The 22,359-nt window shown below is 44.5% G+C and overlaps 1 protein-coding gene and 1 pseudogene across 1 annotated transcript; both read right to left on the bottom strand.

Annotated features, from left to right (window-relative positions):
- Nucleotides 1–1,958: 1,958 nt before the first annotated feature.
- HTR3C (5-hydroxytryptamine receptor 3C) lies at nucleotides 1,959–7,524 on the bottom strand. Its single transcript, XM_031455335.2, is given in 11 exon segments — nucleotides 1,959–2,045; nucleotides 2,048–2,200; nucleotides 2,331–2,546; nucleotides 2,737–2,941; nucleotides 3,421–3,581; nucleotides 4,430–4,599; nucleotides 4,871–4,980; nucleotides 5,427–5,471; nucleotides 6,002–6,168; nucleotides 7,459–7,503; nucleotides 7,506–7,524. Coding segments are annotated over 11 exon segments (1,365 nt in total). The 3' UTR covers nucleotides 1,959–1,971.
- An 8,788-nt stretch (nucleotides 7,525–16,312) lies between these two features.
- Nucleotides 16,313–21,194, bottom strand: LOC105086001 (5-hydroxytryptamine receptor 3D-like; annotated as a pseudogene).
- Between the last annotated feature and the right edge of the window lie 1,165 nt (nucleotides 21,195–22,359).

Genomic DNA, 22,359 nt, shown 5'->3' with positions numbered 1-22,359 from the left:
AGTGCAGAAGGGTTCCCTTTTCTCCACACCCTCTCCAGCATTTATTATTTGTACACTTTTATGATGGCCATTCTGACTGGTGTGAGGTGATGCCTCATCAATCTCTCTCCCTTCCCAGGTCCTTGCTCTCAACTATCTGTGAGAGTCCTCCCCAGGATGATCTGTGCTGGTGACAGTGGGGAGTACTATTAATATGGAACTTCTTTTTTTTTAAATAGAAGGGTTTTATGGCAAAAATAATACATGCTCATTGAAAATATAGAGAAGGATATAAAAGAAAATAGCAATCATTCATAATCCCATTATCCAGGAGAAAGTTTGCTCTTGTTTTTTTGGTGTCTAATCATCCATACCTTTTCCTCTGCATTTCTATGTAACACTCTATTTTTTTAAATTGAAGTACAGTCAGTTACAATGTGTCAATTTCTGTGTACAGCACCATGTCCTAGTCATGCATGTACATACATATATTCATTTTCATACTCTTTTTCATGAAAGGTTATTACAGATATTGAACATAGTTCCCTGTGCTACACAGCAGAAACTTTTTTAAAAAGTCTATTTTTATATATAGTGGCTAACATTTGTAAATCTCAAACTCCTAAATTCATCCCTTCCCACTCCCTTTCCCCAGTAACCATAAAATTGTTTACTATGTCTGCGAGTCTGTTTCTGTTTTGTAGATGAGTTCATAGTGTCCTTTTTTTCTTTTCCTTTGTTTTTTTAGATTCCACATATGAGTGATATCATATGGTATTTTTCTTTCTCTTTCTGGCTTACTTCACTTAGAATGAGTATCTCTAGGTCCATCCATGTTGCTGCAAATGGAATTATTTTATTCTTTTTTATGGCTGAGTACTATTTCATTGTATAAATATAGCACAACTTCTTTATCCAGTCATTTGTCAGTGGACATTTAGGTTGCTTCCATGTCTTGGCTATTTTATATAGTGCTACTATGAACATTGGGGTGCATGTATCTTTTTGAATTAGAGTTCTCTTTGAATGCGTACCCTGAAGTGGGATTGCTGGATCATATGGTAAGTCTATTTTTAGTTTTTTGAGGAATCTCCATACTGTTTTCCATAATGGCTGCACCAAACTACATCCCCACCAGCTAGCACTCTACTTTTTCAAACAGAAATTATGTATATATACAGTTTTATAACTTGTTTTCTCCACTTTAAATATTATGGACCTCTTTCCATGGTTTTGACATAGACTACATTCTCTCTTTAAATGACTACAAAGCATTCCATTGTGTGGCTATATGTCTATTTAACTGGAATCCTTTAATTGAGGCCCTTAACTCCTCTTCCTGGCCCTCCCCCAAGTATGTATATTCAGAAGGTCCTCTCTGATTTTGTGAAATCAGAAGAAACTGAATGAAAAATGACACCAAGTGAAATGGAAATGGTTGATGAAAGGAACATTTTTCAACTGTAAGTATTTTATAGTACTCTCATTTCTTGCAAATGAGACTTTACCTTTTCATTCTTTTAAAACTGTGAAAGTATCTGAGAGTCTTAAAATCAGATCAGATTACACATATTTAGAGTGAAGTATCAAAGCTTCTGCAAGAGGACTCCTCACACAGTGTTTGCGGAGCTATAAGAAATGTACTGAGGAGACTGTGCTTCCTGGAAAGTTGTTTATTGGGTCGGTAAATCAGGGAGAGACTCCACTGACCCTGACCTTCATTGGTAAGGGGGTCAGAAGTTAGGTGTGGCACAGGAACACTGAAAGTGTGTGGGATTGGAGACTGTGGCATATGAGAAGTCAGGGGGTTGTCTAAGGCTGTTCTAAACCTACTCGGTAGGGCTGTTGGTGGTTTGGGAATATAGAAGGGGACATGGTAGTCACTGGGGATAAGTGGCTAAGATTAGGAAAGGGGCCTGGGTCTGGCTGGCTCTAAGACCACAAGAAACTTCAAGTTATGGTTTATAGGAGGAGGTGGATGTGGATGTCTGTCTAGGTGTTCCAGAGGATGATGACAGTAGTCATGGAGGTGGCCATGAAGAGCAGGTAGAGGTGGAAGAGCAGGTGTCCATCACGCGGCTGAACTGCACCCACGGGCTGACCAAGTGCTGCTTCTGAGCCTCGTCTTCCTGCTGGGCCCTCGTTGACCCAGGGCACCCATTTAACTCTGCCTCTTTCGGACCTGGCACCTTCCCCACCAACTCCACGGGCTCCTTCACACCTACGGAGAGACAGACTCAGCTGTGGGCTGTCAAGTTCAGCTGAGAAGTTGTGGGGGCCAGGGCAGGAGGCCGGAGCAGGGAAGTGGAGATGCTGGAAGAGGAGGCATGGGCAATGCTGAGTCCCCTCACCAGGCAGGTGGGCGGGGCTGAGGCCCAGGCCGGTGTTTCCCTTCTGGGGCCCAGCAGGGCAGCACTTCCTTGGGCTGGTGCAGCGCAGAAGTAGGGAATGGAGCCAGTGAGGCATGGGTGGGGGCTGGGTGGTGGCCAGGTGCAGCAGGTAGGTGATGAAGATGGTCTCCAGCAGGCTGACCACCATCAGCGACAGACACAGGGCAAAGTAGACACCTGAGGGCAAAGCAAATTTAAATAACCCAGGGCAGATTCCTCTGGACACTTTTTTTGAAGCTTCTTTCCCCAAATGCAAACTTTCTTCAGGACCCATTCCCTCAGTGGAGAGGCAGTGGTTCTCCTGCTACTCTCCTCCCACCATGTCTCCTTCTGCCTTTGCTTCCCTGGAAAGTGGGAGGGGCCATACTGATGAGTGGGGTGCCACTGGCCGGGAGTAAGTCATTCATCATGAGCAGGAAGATGTTGTAGCCCAGCAGAAGGGTTATCTTGAATGGGGCACGGTTCTCGCTTTCTGCTGGCAGGAAGAAGCTGAGGGAGTCAATGGCCATCAGAAAACTACTGGGCACCAGAAGGTTGATGACGTAGAGTCTGGGCCTGCGCCTGATGGCCACCTGGTGGGGAGGAGAGGTGTGGAGAATGTGGCAAATAGGCTCAAGAATGTGCCAGAGGGCTCAGCTGTGTATTTGATGATCCAACCCTTGCTGGTGTGCAGTTAGGTTGGCCATGGGAAGATCTCTTTGGGTAACAGATGCATTTAACTGTGCCCTCTACAGACGTGCCCCAATTTTGTTGTCAAAATTTCCCTTGTGTCCTACCTGCTGGGAACATGATTGTAGCCTTTTAGGGGCAAATAAGGCCCTTTGGACCATTGGGCAACTGGCTGCTCCATTCTTACGACAGCCCAGCTGTTCCTCCTCTCTGCTGGGCAGAGGCCCTGGGGATCCTTCTTCAGGGCAGTTGGGGTAGAGGGTAGAGTGAAGAGCAGGTGCTTAACCCCCTGGAACTATTTTTATATCCCAAAGTGCCTTAGACCAAGAGGAGAATCACAGAGAAACTGGGCTCAGAAGTCAAACAGGGCCCCTGGACTTACATAGAACGTGATCTGGTCATATAGACTTCTGCCCATCAACATCTTGAGGGTAGCCTTTTTGATGTCCAGGAGCTCCCACTCCCCCTGGGTCTGAATGACGTTACGAGACATGTCTGTTATCATCCACAGTTCCTGGGCCATGCCCAGGAGCATGCTGTCCACTGCAAGGGAGGCCGGGCAGCTCAGTGCAGAAGTGCCCTCCAGTCTCCTGCCCACAAGATTTGATTCCTCTCCCACTGAGCTTCTTCCATCAGTTCTCCTCTCTGTTCTTTTAAGGCAGGGCATCCAGGTTTTCTCAGGAGTGAGTCACAGGACCAGCAATTCATATACGTATGGGCTGCAGCCTTGGGGTGGTTTTGTTGTTGGAAACAAGGGGTGTCAAACTTGTTATGGGAAAATTAGATATGACTCAAACATGGGTCAAGAACCTTTGGAGTCATTCCTGTGTTTCTTCTCAGTTCCCCAATTCTATGATGTTGTTTTAGTGGGATGAATCTTGAACAACCCTATATTTTTATAATTACATACATGCCCATTATAATGATTAATTTATCCAAATCTAACACAGGACACCTGGTGACATTCAGTTACATTAATTCCTGGTGTAAGTGTGTTAGCTATTAATGTTAAAAGGTTTGAGGTAAAAGTTAACAGAGCTGCTGCAGCTCAGGGTTAGGTGGGCCTCATTTGGTACAAAGGCCCTCTAAGATCTAAAGCAGTGGGTTTTGTTTATTTTTTAAAACTTTATCAAGGAGAATTAAAGCAGTAGTTCTTAACCCTGTCTGCACATTAACATCACCTGGGGAGACAGTTAAACTTCATAGTACCTGAGCCCCATCTGGAACAATTAAGTTGGAATCTCTGGGATAATGTATACTTGCTGGTATTTTTTAAAAATGCTTTAGTGGACAGCCAGAGTTGAGAAACACTGATCTAAAACCTTCCTACATCACTTAAATATCTTCCCCTGAACCTTAAATGGCTACCAAAACCATGGTGTCTTGCTCACCTGTGTAGAGGAAGGACCTGAAGCTGAGCGTGCAGTTCTGTTGGTCAAAAGGGAAGTAGAAGATGTCCAGGTTACAGATGCTTGTCACCTTCACGGGCCTGTCGTACTGTATTTGACCTCCGCTGCTGACATATGCGATGAGACCTGCAGGTGCCCCATCCACATCCATGCTGCTTATAAGAGGGAGGGAGAGGTGGGTGCAGTGAGTGCCTTGATCAGCTTTTGACTCCCTTCCCAGGTCTTCCCCTGCTGTGCTCACCTTTTGGGCTCTTTCTCTAATGTCACTCTATCTTTTCTCTTCTGCTCATAGTGTTTTGTGGGAGTCAACTAATTGAGACTGCATTCCTGTCCGAATCTGTTGGTGTCCTGGTGCCCTGCACTGACCCTCAGCTGTTCTAGGAGATGGGCTTGGTGCTGGCTTTCCCTGGCCCAGGTACGCACGATTCCATGATGAGGATGTCTGGGAGCCACAGGTTCTCAGCTAACACGGTGACCTTATGGCTGCCAACACACTCTTCTGGGTTCCAGCTGATGAAAGGATTGTCCCATGTCTGCAGCCAGGGTGGTGGGAAGCAGAGGTGAGTGATGATGGAACTTGTCCAGTGAGCCCCTCCTGCCTTTCACTTTCTTCTTTAAACTTTGATCCTCTTACTCCTTTTGGTGTCCCTCATGACCACAGTCTATCTCTCCTACTTTATTAGTCAGGTGTCATTGGCAAAGCATGCCTTAATTCCTTTTTTCTAGGCAGACTTTAACTAGAGCCAAAAGCCACTTGTATCAGGAACATACCACTACATTGGCCCACAACCACTTGGCCATTTTCTTGGGTCACCATTTCTGCCTTCCTAAACTGCCCAGGGAGATTTGTGTTTTAGATGGAGTTATTTGGTCCCAGAAAGATTTATACATTGGGTAGAGGTCTGGAAAACCTTCAAGTCACACCTCAAATTTAAACTTATAATTGGAAGTGGGAAAGGGAGAGTTGAGTCTGCCTTACCATAGTAATCCACAGGAATGATGTCAGAAGCTGGCGGTGTATGTCCTGGTAAAGAAATTCCTGTCCAGAATTATTATTGCAAAGACTTGACCCATGCCCACCACATTTTTTTTTTTTTGGTGGGGGAAGTAATTAGGTTTATTTATTTATTCTTAGAGGAGGTAATGGGGATTGAACCCAGGACCTCATGCATGCTAAGCATGCCCTCTACCACTTGAGCTATACCCTCCCCCCACATATTATTATTATTGAACCATGCATAGTTCTAGATGCTGGACTGTCTTTTCTTTCCTTGTCTCCTCTTGTATCTAGGGACAATTCAGGTTTTAATTGACATATAGACCACTTCTTTCTGGAGCATTCCAGAAAGGTCAGGACTCAAGGATAAATCCTTCCTAAAAAATGTCACTGCAGCATTCTTCTGTCTCCTCATCCCATAAGAAAACCCTCTAATTGATACAAACGCTATTCAGAATACCTATTGTTCACCACTGGACCAGCACAATGTTGGGTCAACAGGGCAGAGGATCTTTATTCCCCTTTAGAAGGGATAGAAAGTGGGAACCAGGTCTCACCACTTCCAGGATGGCAGACAGGGTGAAGGAGATGTTGACTTGAGTCGGGAGGCTGAGGTTGGTGACTGGACGGAAAGCCTTTCTGTCAAACACTGCTTGGAAGGTGGCAGGATCCACCCCATGCTGGTCAAAGCCTGAGCAGTTGATGGTGAAAGTGTCTCCTGTTCCTGTAGAGAGCAGAGACCTCATAAGAGAGGGCCTATTGCCAGGGCTGGAGCCTCTCTGCAGAGAGAAAAAACAGAGGACACACTGGGTGAGGGTAGGTGAGCCCTCCTTCCTGGGCCAAGACACCCCAAGGCCAAAGCCCTTCCTGCCAGGGCCAGAGAGGATGGGCTGGTCTGGGAGGCAAATGGTGGAAGCTGATGTGGTGAGCTGAGTCAGTACCCTATTCTCATTCACATTGTTCATCCTCATGCAAAACCTGCTGAAATCTGTATGCAAACTTGTCCTTGGTGCAGTGCCAGCCCCTTCAAAGAGGCCTATGGTGTACCCATCAAAGTTTCTTGGGTCCACCCACCTAGTAGCACTGCTTAGCACTGCCCTGGAACTTGTGATCAAGGTCACTGAGAAATCTGCTTTAATGATTTCTCCTCCTCATTTTCTGGGACTTCTGTTTATCGAAGGCGAGAGCTGATTTATCAAGAAGATAGAGATACTGCAACTGCACTTACTAGGTAAACATAGGAAACGTAGTAGCTATTCTCAATGGATGCTATGTGTTTATTTTGCCCTTCACAGATGTAGTGACCTCAGGTATCTCAGGGTTTATTTCAGCACTGGGATCATTAGGCGCTATCACTGAGCATGTACCATATGCCAATCACACAGTAAGCCCTGTGTGGCTGTTTTTCCCGGCCACGGTGAGGGAGCCATCTGGGTAGTATGTGGGCGGAATCTTTGCCCTGTTTCCATTTTTGTGTTATCTTTTCCTCTGCCTATTCCTCTGTGTCTCCATGTCTTCTCTTAATGTTTAAGGTATGTACCCAGACTGGGGACAAATATTCCCTCAGGGAGGCAAAGTATCCACTCTCTCCTACCTCAGATTGATTCCCACCTTCCTTAATATTTTACTTCTTCCTTCAGGGTGTATTTCAAGTCATGTATCTAATCAGAAGATGAGTGGCTACTCTTTTCATAACACCATATCAAAGGAAAAAGAGACTGGGAGGGTGGGATGAGGGTATGGTGAGAAGGGCATTGGAGGTCAGTAAAAGGTAGAATTAGGCAGTAAAATGGGACAGCTTGGTAGATCCATATGCAGGCTGGGATGGAGGAGCGCTGTGTGTCCTGAGCAGTGTAATGTCTTTCTACCTGTCACCAGAAGGAAACCAAGCCGCTGACATTATGAAGGAAATCTTTAACATGTTAATTCTGAATGTCCTTCAAGTGCTAGAAGGAAGTTCCTAGACATCCTTCAGAACCACACTCTGGTCTTCCCCGTTCTCTCCCCATCTTACCTTGAAGCAGAAGGCTGACAGTGAGGCAGAGGAGAAATCCCCCCCAGAGGGCCACCCCCCTTCCATCCTCTTCTTCTGGACTCCTCTTGCAACTCACCCCCAAATCCTGGAGCTTAAAGGAGCTCAGACCACACCTTGGTTCCTGGTTTTGAATACTGCTCATGACAGGTGAACACACTCTGGTGAGAGGCTGTGGCCAGAGAGATCACAGTAGTGTCCTGCTCTGACCCTGTCCAGGTGTGCTTTCTGGGCTCCAGGAGGGGAGGAAGTCAGGCCAAGACTAAGGGAGAAGCATCCTGTTGGGCAGCTCTGTGCTTAGATCACTAACAAAATAACTTGCCTTAATGAGAGCATGTGGGCTGGGGAAATAAGAATTATTATTTCTCTAAGGCCAGGGAATCTGCAAATTTGGAAAAGTGACAATATTTAGTGATTTGGTTATGTACAAATTGCAAATATCAAATTATAAATCTTGATTCATAGCTTCATCATCTATTGTTTATATTTTTTCCAGTAGCCCCTAGCTGGATTTCCTCTGTCCAATCTTTCTGCCTCCCTGATTCATTCTTCCCCAAACTAATGTTCTCCATACATTTTTTTACTCTATGCATTGATTACATGATAATAGAAGCCATTAAATTAATATAGCAGATCTGTTTTTAAAACCTTTGTGTGGTCAATAGTGTCATACATTATCACAAACTAGAAATCTCAGCTAACATCAGTATTAGTAGCCTGAGTCAATATTATGTCTTATGTCACATCTCTATAAAAAACACAATTGGACCAAATGAATGAATTGGAGCATTGTTATATTAAGTATCTTAGTTACATTTCCAGAAAGACTTGGAATTTTTTTTTCTTGCATAAAGGGTGAAGAGTCAGACCTAGAATACAAAAGAAACTTTGTTCAGGATGGAAGATCGTGACAGCCCAAAGTAGAAACTGCTAGGTAAGGCAGGGATGACTTAGGGGCGCAGAGAGGGAAATTCCAGGACAGAGGGTTGCAATATCATCTGTCTGAAGTTTGAAATATCTGCAGTCCTTCAGCCTCACCAGCTCTGTAAGTCAGTTCTCTTCTTTGGAAACTTGGCCAAAGGATTGGGCCATCATGTCATGTAGGGCCAAAGTACTGCTGTGTCTGTCTCCACATGGACACACCCACGGGGCACTGGACTCCTGGACTGGCTAAGAGTGAAGGACTTTCAAGGGATGCTTGAGTTCCAGTGGTAGACCAGGCTCCCAGGCCTTAGATTGAGGAAAGGAGAGTTAACTTTAAGCCCTGCTGAAAGTGGTTGATGTATATCTTGTTTTTATCAAAGTTGGCTGAAAAATGGGACCTAAGTCCTGATTGGACTCAGCAGTACATTTAGCTGCCAGGAGACAGAGGTGATAGTGCTGAGGACACGGCTGGGTTTCCGAGCCCTTCATGTTTGGGGGGCAGTCTTGGATCTATTGGAGGATACCACAGCTTGGGTGTGGGCGTTTCTAGACACCTTTGCATTCCCCTGGGGTTTCCTAAATGTTAGTTGCAGTGAAGCCATGGGCATCCTAACCTGGAAAAGCATTTTCATCATCCTCTAGCTGCCTCTTGTTTTGGAGGATGGCCCCGTGCACCATGAGCAAGCCTTCCTGGGAGGGTAGAGAGCCGAGGTGAAGAATCTCTGGAAACTGCGGTACCATCAAAGCCCTCAGGCTTCACACCTGGTCACCTCTTTAGTGGTCTCACTCCTAGTCTGCGTTTCTAAATCATCCTCCACTGTGCAGCCGGTGTAATTTGAAATGCAGATCTGACCATATCCTTCTTATATATAAAATATTTCAATCACTCCTATTGTCTATAGCAGCTTTGTTAAGGTTGCTGAGACAGAATTTCCAACAAGTTTCTCAGGTGCTGCTTTAGCTACTCATCCTGGGATCACACTGAGAGAACTACTGGCCTGTAGGATGAAATCTCTCTCCTTAGCATGATGTAAAGGACTCCCTGGCTGAAGGGCCATCTAGCTCTCCATCATTTTTGTCTTGGATTTTATGTTATAAAAGAGTTGTTCTTATCTTTAATATGTATCAGAATTACCTAATTGCCTTACTCTCACCACTGTGGCCCTAAATCAGAATCTCAACCCCAGATCAGAATTGCAGGCATAGTACTCAGGAATTTATGTTTTAAACTGGATCCACAGCTGATTCTCATGCAGGTGGATCTTGGGCTACACAGAAACACTGCCTATTAAATAGCACCCACTCAATGTGTGATTTTACGCCTCCACATTCTTGTGACCTAAAATACACCTTCCTTCTGCTATTGTTCTCTTGTCCCACTAATAAATTCTTAAGGACTCAGTGCAACTTAAGCATTCAGTGAAGCCTTCCTCCTCAATCTCTCTCTCTCCTCTCTCTCTCACGCACACACACATACGCCTGAATACTGTTGTGACCCTTAAACTGGAAACATCTCTTTACATGTGTATCTCCCCTCCTGCTCTGTAACTTCATGGAGAGCAGGAAGCATATCTTTTTTTTTTTTTTTGGCCCTCTCCAGTGTGTGGCATATAGGAATAAGTAGTCAATAAATGCTTTTAAAATTGAAAGGTAGTTGATTTACAGTATTAGCTTCAGGTATACAACATAGTAATTCAGTGTTTCGATAGATTATACTCCATTTAAAATATAAAATATTGGCTGTATTCCCTGTGCTGTATAATATATGTCCTCATAGCTTATTTATTTTACACATAGTAGTTTGTACCTCTTAATCCCCTATCCTTGTGTTGCCCCTCCCTCCTTCCCTGTACCCACTGGTAACCATTAGTTTGTTCTCTGTATCTGTGAGTCTGTTTCTGTTTTGTTATATTCATTCATTTGTTTTATTTTCTAGATTCCACATGTAAATGATAACATACAGTATTTGTCTTTCTCTGTCTGACTTATTTCACTAAATATCATACCCTCTAGGTCTATCCATGTTGTTGCAAATGGCAGAATTTCATTCTTTTTTGTGTCTGAATATTATTCCACTATATATATTATATATAGTATTATAATAGTATTCCTATACATACATAGATATATCTCACATCTTTATTCATTTGTTGATGGACACTTAGGTTGCTTTTCATATCTTGGTTATTGTAAATAATGCTGCTATGAACATTGGGGTGCATATATCATTTCAAATTTGTGTTTTCATTTTCTTCAGATATATACTCTTGCGTTGAATTGCTGGATCATATTGTAGTTCTATTCTTAATATTTTGAGAAATCTCCATACTGTCTTCCATAGTGGCTGCACCAATTTACATTCTTACCAACGGTGTACTAGGGTTCCCTTTTTTCCACATCCTCACCAATACTTGTTATTTGTAGACTTTTTGATGACAGCCATTCAGACAAGTGTAAGGTGATGTTTCATAGTGGTTTTGATTTGCATTTCTCTGATGATCAGCAATAAGAGTTTAATGTGCAAAATATATAAACAGCTCATACAACTCAATATCAAAAAAACCAAACAACCTGATTAAAAATGAGCAGAAATCCTAAATAGACATTTTTCCAAAGAAGATATACAGATGGCCAATAGGCATGAAAAGATGCTCAGAAAATGTTAATGAAATACCTGGCCTGTCAGTTCATTATGATGGGGTGAGAGACGCAGGCACCTTTGGCAGAGGTAAGAAAGGTGACTGAGATCCTCATGGGAGTCCTGAGGCCAGATCAGAGAAGTTACCTGTTGTTCCCCTGGTGTTGCTGAGGTGTGGGCCTCCACCTTGGGTACAGTTTGGTAGAGCTGGGGGTTGGCAGAAACAAAACAGTCTGCAGCAGGTGGAATCCAGAGGGCTGGAGCCAGGGCCCAGCCTTTTATTTCTGATTGCTGCCTCTAAGTTTGCAAGAAGGCTAGGCTTAGAATGGCCTAACCAGAGCTACCATTTATGAAGTTCGTGCCGCATGCTCTATGCTCTGTTATGCACTTTACTTACAGTATTCATATCCTTACAACTGCTTTGAAAGGGCAGCACTATTACTCCCATTTTACAGATTAGAAAACTGAGATGCAGAGAGGTAAAAAAATCTTGGTCAGTGTCCACCCAGGTGGAAATTTGTAGAATCCAGATTCAAACCCAGGCCAGTCTGGTTCCATTGTTCTTTCTTGCTCTTTTCATTACTCCATAGCTGGGAAGTCTTGTGAACTAGATCATTAGGCTCCTAGGTTTCCACAAGTGAAACCCTTGGACCTAGACCATGTTTGGATCTGAAGGCAAACAGGGGAATAGGAGCTGTAGTTTTGCAAGTCAGATGCCAACACTTTTCACCGTTGCTTATTCCAAGGGGGATCTCACTGCATGGCCCTCTGGTGGCCCCATTCATCTGGGACCCTGAGGGATCAGATTTGGGAATATAGCTATAATCTGGCAAGGGCAGAATTAGCTGGTGGAAGAGGGAGGGTAAGTGAGGGCCATTGTTTTGCAGCCCTGATGATTGGCAATCACATACAGAGGCTACTGGCCAGAGCTAAGAATCTAGGAGCCTGGAGGCAGCCAAAACGTCCAGACTGCAGGGTGGGTCACTGGCTAGGGTGCCTGGAGCAGAAGAGAGGGAGGGTCCTGGGACTCCCCAGAGGTACCTGGGAAAAGAGCCTAGGACAACCACTCACCTCTGGCTGCCGCTTTCACAGGCCTGGACTCTCTGGAAGTGTGACACCATACTTACCACTTCACTTTTCTCCACTTCATTTTTCTCATCTGAAAAATGGAGGTTGTGCTAGAAAGTCTATAATTCTTCATGTCTAGTGCCTCCCCACTAGAAGTCGATTTTGCACTCTGGGGGTCAGTCTGCATGACAAAAAGATGCTGTCTAGTGTGTCACATTGGACTTTCTAGTTTCTGTAAACCTATAAATGTTTTTTAATGCATATTAAAAAGTATTTAATCTGTGTTATTGGCTCCATTTCACAAATGAAGAAATGTAAACTTGTAAGGTTAAGCCACTTGTACAAGTTTGCCCAGCTAGCAAGTAATGGAGTCAAATTAGAACCCACTGCTGTCAGATCCCAAAGTCTCTATATTATACTATTTTTTCCCTGCTATATAGAAGAACCAGTGCTGGTGAATGACCAAATACAGTTTATTGAAGGGAGAATCATAAATTGTAGAGGAGGAAAATGATAGGCTTGAAATGAAGTCTGTGGCTTCACATCCTAGTATGGGTCTGCAGGAAGAGGAGAGAGAGGCACGGATGGTAATGAGATAATACATTTTAATGTTGGGTTAATATGGACCCCCCCCCAAAATCATGTAGAAAACATGGAGAAATGCTGCTTATAATGGTTTAGAGAAAAAGAAAGTGAACAAAAATGTGTGCAAGAACCACAGGGTAGCACTGCAGATGAATGGACAAAGTGAGGAGCTGTTGGCAGAAACAGACCATCAAATGCAAGATGGCCCAGGCAGGACCAGTTGCCTGTCAGCAGATTTTCCTAACGAGGTCATAAATTACCTTGCAAAGCCAAAGCCTTTCAGGGGTTTGCCACGTAACAAGGGGAAAGTCATTAGCACAAAGTGTGCTTGTCATATGATTCTGTTATAGATGGAACAGAAAGACAACAATCACATTTGTTAATTTTCTGGGAGCTCTCTGATTTCAGAGGTTCTCTATGATTCTCTATTGTGTGTTAAGATCACGGGTTCAGATTTTGCTTTTGGAAAAAATAAAATCACCATAATTATATCATGCCTTCTCTTACTAAAAGGAGATAGAGCATCTTAATCCATAGGTCAAAAAAGATAAAGTGCATGTATTCTATTCAAATAAAACATAAAACTATGTAATGAAAAAAATTTGAGGGGGCAGATTTAGCTCAGTGGTAGAGCGCATGCTTAGCATGCACGAGATCCTGGGTTCAATCCCTGGTACCTCTATTGAAAAAATGTGAAGAAAATAAATGAGAAATATGTACCATGAAGATGGGCAGAAGCAACAAAATGATGCAAACGGATCTTATACAATTTTGGAACTTATCAAAATCTGGGTAAATGAGCTACTCTGCAAAGTCAAGGGTGAGATTCCAGGTGAGGTGACTTCTTCAGGATAGGGCACAGGAGAAGAACATCCAAAGTATCTGGCAACAGATATCAGCAGCAAAAAAGCTAAATCCACAGAGAATACAGAGGAAAGAGTGATTGCCCAGATCAGATTTGGGGAAGTACATACCCCAGAAAGCAGTGGAGGAAGTGCAGCGGGTGAACTTGGGTGTTATGATATGATGAAGGTGGGAGGGAAGGGGTGAGGAATAGAAAAGACTGAGGGAGGCAGTAAAGGAAAATGGAAAAGAAAGTTTGTCTTAGGGACCCTGGTCAGGGACTTGTTCTTCCTGTTGTAATTCCTACAATGTTAGTGGATGAAGACTTGAACTGGAATTGGTGTTTCTACATGGCACTCTTGGAGAACTTGTCTGGTTCTCCTCCTCAGTCCGGAGGGCCGTGCAGCAGAGGCTGAGTCCCATGTCCAGAGCCAGCTGCCTTGGTTCAAACTGCAGCTTAGTCAGCTGACTAGCTCTGGAAACTTGGGAAACAGCTCAGTGGCTGTCACTGCACCTCTCTGTGCTTAATTTATTTCATCTCATTTATTTGAATATATAAATGTGGAAAGTAATACAAAACCACAGTTCTAAAACCTAAAGAGCTTTGAAAGCCAAATGATTTTTCACAAATTATTTGGTGGCACAACCTGACCTGAACGGATGCGAGACTACTCATAATTTCGTTTTTGCTGCCGAGTGTGAATATTCACAGATTCCACTGCAGACGTGTGTATTGTGTTAGAGGGTGCTACTGTGTACCCTACTTGGGGTGATAGTCATATACAGTACATGTATGATTGTTACCTTTTTAAAATTGGAAAAATTCCAAATTCCCAAACACATTTGGCTCCAAGGATTTGTGGATCTGTAGTTCTTACTTCATAGGGTTACTGTAAGGGTTGAATATGCTTATTCATATAAAGCGCTTAGAGGAGTGCCTGACACGCATTAATAACTTAATAAATGTTTGGTTACTTTCATTACTACTATACTGTGTCCTTTCTCAAAGCCCACTTTGTAGAGAGCTGTGAGTTGAGGAACTGCCAAAACAATAACATATGTCCAAAATAATAATATAATAGATAGGCTAATTTACTTAGCTGAAGGTCATGGCTCCTGATTTAAGCCTAGACTGTGTAGATGCTAGACCTCAGACATGTCTGGAGGACTGGTGATGGTGAGGGGAGTGCTTGACAAGAGTTTAGAAACTGAAGAGCCAAAGACTTTCCTGGGGGGAGGGAAGCAGAGGGGGAAAAAAGGAGAATTAAGGGACACAAGTTTAGCTGGAGGACCAGGAGCCTGGGTGAAAGGAGTAGTGCAGAGTTAGCAGGGTATTTCCGCCTCAATACTCCCAGATTCCCGTGCACTCCTGCCCAAGTCCAGCTGAAGGAGACTGCAAGGAAAGAGCAAGTAACAGCTGGGCCTGGTGACTCAGCATACAGCTGAGAACATCTGTGCTGCAGGATACAGATGCAGTGGCCTGGGCTCTGAGGACACAGAAGCTCCTGCAGCAAATAGCCAGGTAGGACTTCAGGCCCCCACCACCAGCCACAGCCCTTCTAGTGGACATTGGCAGCCTTGCCACCCTTTGGGTGTCTACAATGACAAGAGGAAGTCAAAGGAATTTGAGGAAGAGCAGCAGAGGGAAGGAACCAGGGAAATATAGTTTAGTAAACAATATTGTGACTCTCTTTTTATTCCTAGCCTGTTACGACCTGGGAAATTTAGGCTTCAGATAGAAAGTAGTAGAATACACTGAAGAAAGGAAAAGAAATGGTTGCTAAAAATAAAGGATTGTGTTCAATTTGTGATTAAGTTGCTCTCAAATCTATGGTTTTCTGAACCTGGGGTGTCCAACAAATCATGCCACAGCTCTTGTGGAAGTGGGACCTCCACTTCCCCCAAATAGCTAATGGGAATAATGGGCCAAGAGACAAAGACTTTCAAAATGATAAGGCAAGTGCAAGGAAGGGGGATTTTCCAGTTTATATGGGGGCATTTGTGTCAGTCCCAAGTAAAGCAGATGCAATTTTCAAATGTGCTTCCCTTGGCCTGATGTTCTATTCTTTGCATGATTAAGGGCAGATCAACTCTAACTGCAACACAGACAGCTAGCAGTAATTTGGGATTATGTTAACACTCTAAGTGCTTAATCATGAGTGAGTCATATGTCAGGCTGTGACAAGAAGGCTTCACTCTTAAACAAGAGATGCCTGGTTCTGGCACATTATTAATTTCTGAAGCTTAAATCCAGGATAACTGGATTTAGGAGGTTAATCCCTATTTTAATTCCTGGTAATAGATTTTGGCCCCATCTCTCTTCTCTTTGCACTTTCACATGTTGTCTGATAGACTTTTAAAAAACAAGAAAATCCTTCTTACTTTGATAATGAGAAGTTTCTGCAAGAAGACTCTCAACCCCAAGATTTTTAGTACTATCATATAATGCAGGGAGGAGTGAGTGCTTTTTGCAAAGGGGTTTATTGGAGGAGATTCAATCAAGGAAGCATTCCAGGAACCTGAATCCTGAGGAGCCAGGCAGGCAGGACTCACAGGAGGGCTGAGGGGAGCTGATGGCATGCAGGCTCAAGGATCTGATTCAGGCGGGCATAGGAAACCATCCAGATTTGGTTTGAAACTGCACAAAAGGACTGGATTGAAAACAAGGTGATTGCTAAGGTTGTAAGGTGGGATTTGGAGAGGCATGAGAGCCTGGCTCTCTGGAGGTTTGTGGAGGCAAGAGGAGCTCTTGCCTGGATCTCACAAATGGACATCTGCCTAGGTGTTCCAGAGGACGATGACAGTGATGATGGAGGTGGCCATGAAGAGCAGGTAGAGGCGGAAGAGCAGGGTGTCCATCACGCGGCTGAATTGTACCCACAGGCTGACCAAGTGCTGCTTCTGAGCCTCGTCTTCCTGCTGGGCCCTCGTTGACTCAGGGCACCTATTTAACTCTGCCTCTTTTGGACCTGGCACCTTCCCCACCAACTCCACGGGCTCCTTCACACCTGCAGAGAGACAGAGACTTGACTGTAGGCTGTCAAGGTCAGCTGGGAAGTTGTGGGGGCCAGGACAGGAGGCCGGAGCAGGGAAGTGGAGATGCTGGAAGAGGAGGCATGGGCAATGCTGAGTCCCCTCACCAGGCAGGTGGGCGGGGCTGAGGCCCAGGCCGGTGTTTCCCTTCTGGGGCCCAGCAGGGCAGCACTTCCTTGGGCTGGTGCAGCGCAGAAGCAGGGAATGGAGCCAGTGAGGCATGGGTGGGGGCTGGGTGGTGGCCAGGTGCAGCAGGTAGGTGATGAAGATGGTCTCCAGCAGGCTGACCACCATTAGCGACAGACACAGGGCAAAGTAGACACCTGGAGGGAAGGCAGGCCTGTATGAGGGCCAGAGACACCTCCCAAGACTTTTTGTTTCCTCTTTCCCCAGAGGGCCCTTTTCACTTTGACCTGGTTTCACTTGTCCCTCCCCCATCACACCCCCACCTTGCTTTTATTTTCCTGATGGAGGGAGGTGACATACTGATGAGTGGGGTGCCACTGGCCGGGAGTAAGTCATTCATCATGAGCAGGAAGACGTTGTAGCCCAGCAGAAGGGTCATCTTGAATGGGGCACGGTTCCCGCTTTCTGCCGGCAGGAAGAAGCTGAGGGCATCGATGGCCATCAGAAAACTACTGGGCACCAGAAGGTTGATGACGTAGAGTCTGGGCCTGCGCCTGATGGCCACCTGGTGGTGGGGGGACAAGTGAGGAGTAGGCTGGGAGGCTGCCAAGCCAGTTAAGAACGAGAGTTGAGAGCTGTCCCAGACCAAACTTTCTAGTCAGGAAATGTTACCTCAAGTCCCGTTCACTGTCCTGCTTCTCCAGCAAAGTCATCTTAATCAGCACACTGCCCTTCCAGGGTTTGAGTCCACCATGCAGCTTACCACTGAAATGTATCTCATTCTTAATTGGCCCAAAGTGGCAACTTTCTCTGCTGAAATTTTTATTCCTACCAATGTGCTCTTAGCAGGACTGGGGGACCAGATTCTTAGATACCGTGTGCATTGTATTTCTGCTTGCTTTCCTCATCAAGGTCTAATCACTAGTGACTTTGTTGTTGGACATTTAATACCAGCGGGAGGGAAAGCAAGATAGAGCAAATGTTTTGGGGTCACCAGGATTTGGAATCATAATATCTCTAAGTCAATGCTTCATAACTTTTCCACCATTTCTTTAAAAAAAAACATAAAACTTGCTGCCCTCCAAAAATTTCTGGCAGCCCTGGGTGGTGGGAGGCTCGTGCTCATAAAAATCACTGCCATGGGAGCTTTGTTTCTTCCTCAGGGAGGATTCATTTCATCAATATTTACTGAGTGCCAGGTATTGTTCTAGGTGCTGGAGTTTATCAGTGAAAAAAGGGAAAACAATCCCTACCCCTGCAGGGCTTACTTTCTAGTGGGAGCCCTTACTTTCTAGTGGAGGACATAGCTAGGTGTCTTAGGAGGAGATCCCACCCAGGGCCCCTGAGCTCACATGGAAGATGATTTGGTCATACTCATTGGTGCCCATAGCCGTCTTCTTCATTCTTTGATGGATACCCTGAAGTACCCACTCCCCCTTGCTCCAAATGATGTTCTGTGATGTTTTCAAAATCTCCTGCACATCCTTATCCATGCCCAGGACCATATTCTCCACTGCAAAGGAGACCCAGACGACTCAGCTTCACCCAATACTCCCAACCCCTTTGCCCAGCCTGTTGGAGTCCTTGCCACTTAGCTTCCACAGCCCTTTCAGTGGGATTCCCTCTCTGTTCCCAGCTTTATGTCTTCTTCTCTCAAATCCCTTTCTCTACCTCTCAAAAGGCCACTATATTTGAGCTTCCCTCACCTGTGTAGATGAAAGAGCTGAAGGTGAACGTGCAGTTCTGTTCATCAAAGGGGAAGTAGAAGATGTCCAGGTTGCAGATGCTGACCACCCGCATTGGCTTGTTGTATTTGATGCGACCATCACTGTTGACATAAGCCATGAGACCTGTAGGTGTCTTATCCACATCCATGCTGTATGTGAGAAGGATGGGGAGGTGGATACTGTGGGTTCCCCATCAGACCTGACCTTCTTTCTCAGGTCGCCCCGTTCCTGTGCTCCAGCCCCACTCGTCTGACCTCCCCCTTCCACCTATCGCCATGTTCTGGGGGTTTCAGATGCTGCTCCTTTCTAGTGGAGTCTTTGTGTGGCCCCTCCTCCTGGTTACATCATTGCTCTTCCCTGGACATATGGTATCCTTGCTCTTTTCAGCCCCAATACTCACAACTCCTCGATGAAGATATCTGGAAGCCACAAGTTCTCAGCTGCCATGCTGAGTTTCCTGATGCCCCCGCATTCCTTTGGGTTCCACCTGATGAATGGGTTGTACCAGATCTGGAGGAATCCATGGTGTGGGACAAAGCAGGCGGGGACTGGTTTTAGTCTTCCTCTGTCTCCTGCACTTTATATTCCTTTTTTCACTCATTTCTTTACTCTCCCATCCCTTCTCTGGTGACAACTGTCACAAGGTCACTAACGAAGTTTTACTTGCTTCCACTTCTCCCTCAGTGCTCTCAAGGGAGACATGGAGTTTGGCTTTGGATTCCCTGGGATGGAGCCACTTAAATATTGGCTTCCATGACCTTGGTTTATGCCACCAGCTACCTATGCCCCATCTCTGCTCTCCTAAAATGGCAGAATAATCAGGAAGTTTTGCATTTTCATTATTGGTCTGGCTCTGTTGGAACTTGTTTAATTTGTGGTATTCTCAGATTTATCCATTTGAATCTGCCAAATTGGACCCTGGAGTGGAAAAAGAGAAGTATCATAGCAAAGGGGAGACTGGGACTCTCATACCATATTCAGCCACAGGAATGATGTCATCAGTTGAAGCTGTGCATCCTGGAAAAACAATTTTCATCCAGGATCATTAACTTTATGAAGTCAGTTCCAATGCCACCACCCACCTCTTACTCATTTCCAAAGCAGTTCTGTGTGGCAGTTATGATTTTTAATCATAGGCACTGAAAAATGTAAGTCATATAATCCAGGGTACATGGGAAGTGTAAGTGAAAGCATCAGTATGAGGGTCCATCAGGATTATGTTTCTTGTGGAGTATTCGAAAAAAAGGGACAGATTTTACCTGCAGCAATGCCATCATAGCATTTCCTGTCATGCCTCCCTATCCCACAGACTGAGCTCTTAATTTTACAAAATCCAGCCAGGGGACCCGCTGCTCACCACTAGACTGTTACAGAGTTGGGTCAGGACTTACTACTTCCAAGATGGCATACAGGGTGAAGGAGATGTTGACATGAGTGGGGAGGCTGAAGTTGGTGACTGGAGGGAAGGCCTTTCTGTCAAACACTGCTTGGAAGGTGGCAGGATCCACCCCGTGCTGGTCAAAGCCTGAGCAGTTGATGGTGAAAGTGTCTCCTGTTCCTGTAGAGAGCAGAGACTGTGAGAAGAGTGCTGGGGCTAGGGCCTGGGGAGTGTTTCTGCACAGAGAGACAACAGGGGGCATGGGAGAACCGTGTGGATTCCTTCTTCCTGGGCCAGGGAGCATGGGCTGGGCTGGCAGGCAAATGGTGGAAGTTGATGAGGTGAGCTGAGCCAGGGCTCCATCCTCAATTCTGTTGTTTCTCTCTCTCCATGCAAAACTTGTCCAAATGGGTATGCAAAATCAGCCCTGACCACCATTTTTTAGTGTCCTGCTACGTTCTCAACAATCTCATCACAAATGTCTCCCCCTTCATTTCGTGTCCTTCCATTGTTTGTCTCTGTCCTTGAGCCACTGGGTTGAATGTCAGTGACAAATTTTGTAATCACAGTTCTCCTTCTCACTATATGAACAGGGCATAGATGGTCATGAATTAATGATGAGAGAAATAATCAGGTAGGTAGTGAGAAATATGTGGGACCTTAAGGAACTCGATTTTTCAATTGAATGAGTATATACCATGTCTCTGCTATGTGCTATGATTGTTCTTTTCTAAAACTCAGGAGTCATCACCACTGAGACCATCTTAAAAAGAGTTCCTCGATGCCCATCTCATTCCTAACCCTTTTCTTACCATACTTTGTGGAGCAGAAACTGAAAATGTATGTGGTAATGTCTTCTGGTAGAGTCTGTTTTAATCTGCCTCTGATATTGTCATATCCCTCATTGCTTATTCTCAATAATGAACAAAAAAATACTCTCAACTTGGAAACTGGACTGAAAAAGTTTCCCTCTTTCATGACAGATCTTCTCATCTGCCTCCTTCCACTTAGCATCTTTTCTTGTTGCATTTTTTTGCTTAAGAGAACTGAGAAAGAATTTTCTTCTTCTCAACATCAATTGATGCTCAGAAGCCATGGGGATAGATTTTATGCTTGGAAACAGAAAAACATAGGGAAAAAGAAGCGTGGTGGAAGAGGGTGGAGAAGTAGCTTGAGAGAAGAGTCAACCAACTGTTAGGATCCTAGAAAGAGCTACAAAACTGTCAGTTATGAGTTAATGAACACCCAGTCACTGATAAAAATTAGCCTGGTTTCGCTGTTTCCCAGAGGTTATATGTTTGCTTTGCTCTTGCTCTTGTCCCATCTTACCTTGAAGCAGCAGGTAGAAAATGAGGCAGAGAAGGAATCCTTCCCCACGGAGCCAGCCTCTTTCCATCTTCCTCTCCTTGGCTCTTCTCTGGGAACTAGTGATGATGTTGACCTTAAAAGACCACAGGCCACACCTCAAGCTCTAGCTTTGAATAATTCAGGTGTCAGGTAGCATGAGCCATGTCTCTAACAAGCATCCCTGATGACAATGGAATATCACGGAGGACTACCCAACCTTAACTAGACCTGCATCTAGTATCCAAAAGTAATCTGACAAATCAGCTTGGAGAGGAGGAAGGAAAAACATTTGGTCGCTGGAGCAGTGCTAATGGCCCCCTCATACTTTAGAGTCACTCTGGCACATGATGCACCATAGGAAAAGCACACAATGGCTGCTGTTGCCTTCAGGTGGCACATGTACTGCTGCCAGCTTTCAGAAAAACCGGGGATGGCCTTCTTTTTTATAATCAACTTGAGATTGAGGTTTTAAATATGACTTCCTTACTGGTAAGTCTTAACTTTTGATATTTTGAGTGTCAAAAGCAATTTGGACCCAGGTCTACTGGATGGAGGGAGTTGGGTAGAGGGGAGGTGGCAGAGTTTTTAGTAGAAGTTGGCTTGTGAGGTCATGAGTGATCAGCCTTTAAATTCATGTTGTTTTTGGCCCCTCGGTGTTTTTAGAATAGTTAGTTGTCAACATTTTAAAAATTGGGAGATTTCACATAAAAACGGTGTTTCTGGCTTCACTTGAAAAAGAAGATCAAGCAATTCTTGGCTCACATTTCTGCTTGACAACAACACTTTGTGCCAAAGCTAAGATGTGGTTAAACCCTTTGGATGGAGCATCTAGATCATCAGTTTCTGTCACCAACTATTGTCTTATTCCTGACTGGCTTCCCTCATTTATGTTACCTGCTTGGCCCCTATAGGCATTTGAGTTTGCCTTTGAGTGTTATGATTAATTTTCTTGTTTGATTCTTTTTTTTTTAACATCTTTTATTAATTTATAATCATTTTACAATGTTGTAAAATTCCAGTGTAGAGCACAATTTTTCAGTTATATATGATCATACATATATTCATTGTCACATTTTTTTCTCTGTGAGCTACCCATAAGATCTTGTGTATATTTCCCTGTGCTATACAGTATAATCTTGTTTATCTATTCTACAATTTTGAAATCTCATCTATCCCTTTCCACCCTCCGCCCCCTTGGCAACCACAAGTTTGTA

Source organism: Camelus dromedarius, chromosome 2, assembly GCF_036321535.1.
Source record: "Camelus dromedarius isolate mCamDro1 chromosome 2, mCamDro1.pat, whole genome shotgun sequence".
NCBI lineage: Eukaryota > Metazoa > Chordata > Mammalia > Artiodactyla > Camelidae > Camelus > Camelus dromedarius.
Note: the sequence above shows the minus strand (reverse complement) of the source record. Positions and strands in the feature narration are given on the sequence as shown.